Source organism: Otolemur garnettii, unplaced genomic scaffold (genome assembly GCF_000181295.1).
Source record: "Otolemur garnettii isolate 467f Iridium unplaced genomic scaffold, OtoGar3 scaffold00127, whole genome shotgun sequence".
NCBI classification, from domain to species: domain Eukaryota; kingdom Metazoa; phylum Chordata; class Mammalia; order Primates; family Galagidae; genus Otolemur; species Otolemur garnettii.
The window spans coordinates 1,726,990-1,730,393 of record NW_003852522.1 but is presented as its reverse complement, the minus strand read 5'-3'; the positions used below and the strand labels follow the sequence as shown (position 1 = coordinate 1,730,393).

The 3,404-nt window shown below is 45.9% G+C and overlaps 1 protein-coding gene across 1 annotated transcript in view; it reads left to right on the top strand.

Moving 5' to 3' along the window:
- MAST1 (microtubule associated serine/threonine kinase 1) overlaps window positions 1-3,404 on the top strand; it is a 36,529-nt gene that overhangs the window by 22,182 nt on the left and 10,943 nt on the right. Inside the window, exons 11-12 of the mRNA XM_012810148.2 lie at window positions 377-459; window positions 548-756. Coding sequence (XP_012665602.1) covers window positions 377-459; window positions 548-756 — 292 coding nt within the window. The remainder of the gene's footprint in view (window positions 1-376; window positions 460-547; window positions 757-3,404) is intronic.

The following is a 3,404-nucleotide window of genomic DNA, read 5'->3' as shown; positions in this document are numbered from 1 at the left end:
GGCGCCTTAGCCGGTTGAGCTATAGGCGCCGAGCCGAGGCTGAGTAATCTAACTCTGATTTACATATAGTGCCCACTTTTTGCTCTCAATCATTTGGCTTTGTTATTGATTTTGGGATCTTTCTCTCTATATGTGTGTGTGTGTAAAGATCCATTTTGTAGGTTTTCTGCTGTCTTTCCTAATGGAAGAAGTTAGGGGTATGTCTTCAGAGTCAGTCTCGGATTCAAGTCCTGACTTTCTTTCTCCTTTACTGTGGTGCTTGGATGAAAGATTCACTCACCCTCTCTGTGCCTCAGTTTCACCATGTGTAAAATAGAATAACAAGAGTCCCTTTCTCTTAATAATGATGATAATGGTCTCCATCTTTTCCCTTAAGGGCCGCAGCAGCACCAAGGCCAAGAAGCCACCCGGGGAGAATGACTTTGATACTATCAAGCTCATAAGCAACGGTGCCTATGGGTGAGCCACCCGGGGCTCTGGCGGGGGGAGGTGGCGGAGGCCGGGTGTCTCGGAGGTGATGGCCGGTCCTCGCTCTCTCCCCCTGCAGTGCTGTCTACCTGGTTCGGCATCGTGAAACACGGCAGCGCTTTGCCATGAAGAAGATCAACAAGCAGAACTTGATCCTGCGCAACCAGATCCAGCAGGCCTTCGTAGAGCGTGACATCCTCACCTTTGCTGAGAACCCCTTTGTGGTTGGCATGTTCTGCTCCTTCGAGACTCGGCGCCACCTCTGCATGGTCATGGAATATGTGGAAGGTGTGGCTGCCCAAGGGGCTGCAGGGAAGATGGGTAGATCCATGCTACTCAGGGCTGCTGAGTGACCCACCAGAGCCACAGTCACCATATTGATTATCTGCCTGTATGCTTATCCACCTATTTATCAGTCATTGATCTGTTTATAAATTTCACCTATGTATTTATCCAGTAATTTATTTTTTTAAACTGAGATAGAGTCTCATTTTGTCACCTTCAGTAGTGCAGTGGCATCATAGCTCACAGCAACCTCTAATTCTTGGGTTCAAGCAATTCTCTTGCCTCCGCCTCCCTAATAAGTGGGACTGTAGGCGCCCACCACAACACCAGGCTGTTTTTTGTTGTTGTTGTTTGTTTGGCAGGCCGGTGCTGCGTTTGAACTCACCAGCCCCGGAGCATGTGACCAGCGCCCTAACCATTTCACTACAGGCGCCCAGCCTATTTCTCCAGTTATTGATTTATCTACCTGTTTTTCATTTCATTCAATGTAGATAGATCCAGGCTCGGCGCCTATGGCTCAAGTGGCTAAGGTGCCAGCCACATACACCTAAGGTGGCGGGTTTGAATCCAGCCCGGGCCCGCCAATCAACAATGATGACTGCAACCAAAAAATAGCCGGGCGTTGTGGGGGGCGCCTGTAGTCCCAGCTACTTGGAAGGCTGAGGCAGGAGACTCGCTTGAGCCCAGGAGTTGGAGGTTGCTGTGAGTGTGATGCCATGGCACTCTACCCAGGGGGACAGCTTGAGGCTCTGTCTCAAAAAAAAAAAAAAAATGTAGATAGATCCATTCAATTATCAATTTCCATCCATTATTCATCCATACATCCTTCCATCTATTCATTTGCTAATTCATATATCCATGCACCTTATTTATTATTCCATCTCTCCATCCATTTGTCTTTGTGACTGTCCATTTGTTTGTCCATCCATATATCTGTTTACCCATTATACATCTATTTTTTAAATTAATGGACATCTCTTTTTTTTGCAGTTTTTGGCTGGGGCTGGGTTTGAACCCGCTACCTCCAGTATATGGGCCCAGTCCCCTACTCCTTTGAGCCATAGGCGCAACCTCTCTCTCTCTCTCTCTTTTTTTTTTTTTTTGAGATAGAATCTTAATTTGTTACTCTCAGTAGAGTGCTACGGTGTCACGGCTCACAACAACTTCAAACTCTTGGGCTCAATTGATCCTCTTGCCTCAGCCTCCCAAATAGCTAGGACTACAGGCGCCCATCACAATGCCTGGCTATGTTTAGAGACTGGGTCTTGCTCTGGCTAAGGTTCATCTCAAACTCTTGACCTCAGGCAATCCACTCACCTTGGCCTCCCAAAGTGTTGGGATTACAGGTGTGAGCCACCATGCCTGGCCCCTACAATTCCCTTTTTTTTTTTTTGGTTGCAGCCATTATTGTTGTTTGGCGGGTCCAGGCTGGATACGAACCAGCCACCTTAGGTGTATGTGGCTGGCGCCTTAGCTGCTTGAGCCAAGCCTACAATTCCCTTTTTAAAGAGAAGTTTTAAGTTTACAGAAAAATTGATCAGACCAGGCTTGGTGGCTCACACCTGTAATCCCAGCACTTGGGAGGCCAAGGTGGGCAGATTGCTTTAGCTCAGGAACTCAAGACCAGCCTTAGTAAGAGTGAGACCCTGTCTCTAAAAATAGCTGGGCATTGTGGTGGGCACCCATAGTCCCAGCTACTTAGGAGGCTGAGGCAAGAGAATTGCTTGAGCTCAAGAGTTTGAGGTTGCTGTGAGCTGTGACACCACAGCATTTTGCCAAGGGCAACTGAGTGAGATCTGTCTCAAAAAATAAAAAAAGAAAAGAAAAGAAAAGAAAAATTGATCTGAAAGTACCAAGCATTCCCACATACCCCTCTCCTCTTACCCTATTTGCCTCTTATATTAATGTTATGAATTTGTTACAATTGATAAACCAATAGTGATACATTATTACTAACTAAAGTCCATAGTTTATATTAGGGTTCACTCTGTCTTATACATCTACTTTTCATGGATCTATCTTTTAATATATTTATCTTTTCATTCATTCATCTGTTTATCCATCTACTCATTCGCCCTCCATCAATTTGTCAGTACCTATTCATCTTTTTTCTTTTTTTTATTTTGAGACAGAGTCTCATTATGTTGCTCTTGGTAGAGTGCTGTGGTGTCACAGCTCACAGCAACCTCGAACTCTTGGGCTTAAGCAATTCTCTTGCCTCAGCCTCCCAAGTAGCTGGGACTACAGGTGCCCAGCTATTTTTTTGTTGCAGTTGTCATTGTTTAGCAGGCTTGGACCAGGTTTGAACACACCTGCTTTGGTGTATGTGGCCAGTGCCCTAACCATTAGCTACTGGCACCAAGTCCTTTTTTGAGGGGGGGACAGAATCTCAAGCTGTCTCCCTAGGTAGAGTGTCATTGCATCACAGCTCACAGGAACCTCAAACTCTTGGGTTTAAGCAATTCTCTTGCCTTAGCCTCCCAAGTAGCTGGGACTACAGGTACCAGTTTTTTTTTGTTTTTTTTTTGCAGTTGTCATTGTTTAGCAGGCCTGGGCCAGGTTTGAACATGCCTGCTTTGGTGTATGTGGCCAGCATCCTAACCACTGGGCTACTGGCGCTGAGTCCTTTTCTTTTTTTTTCTTTTTTGGTT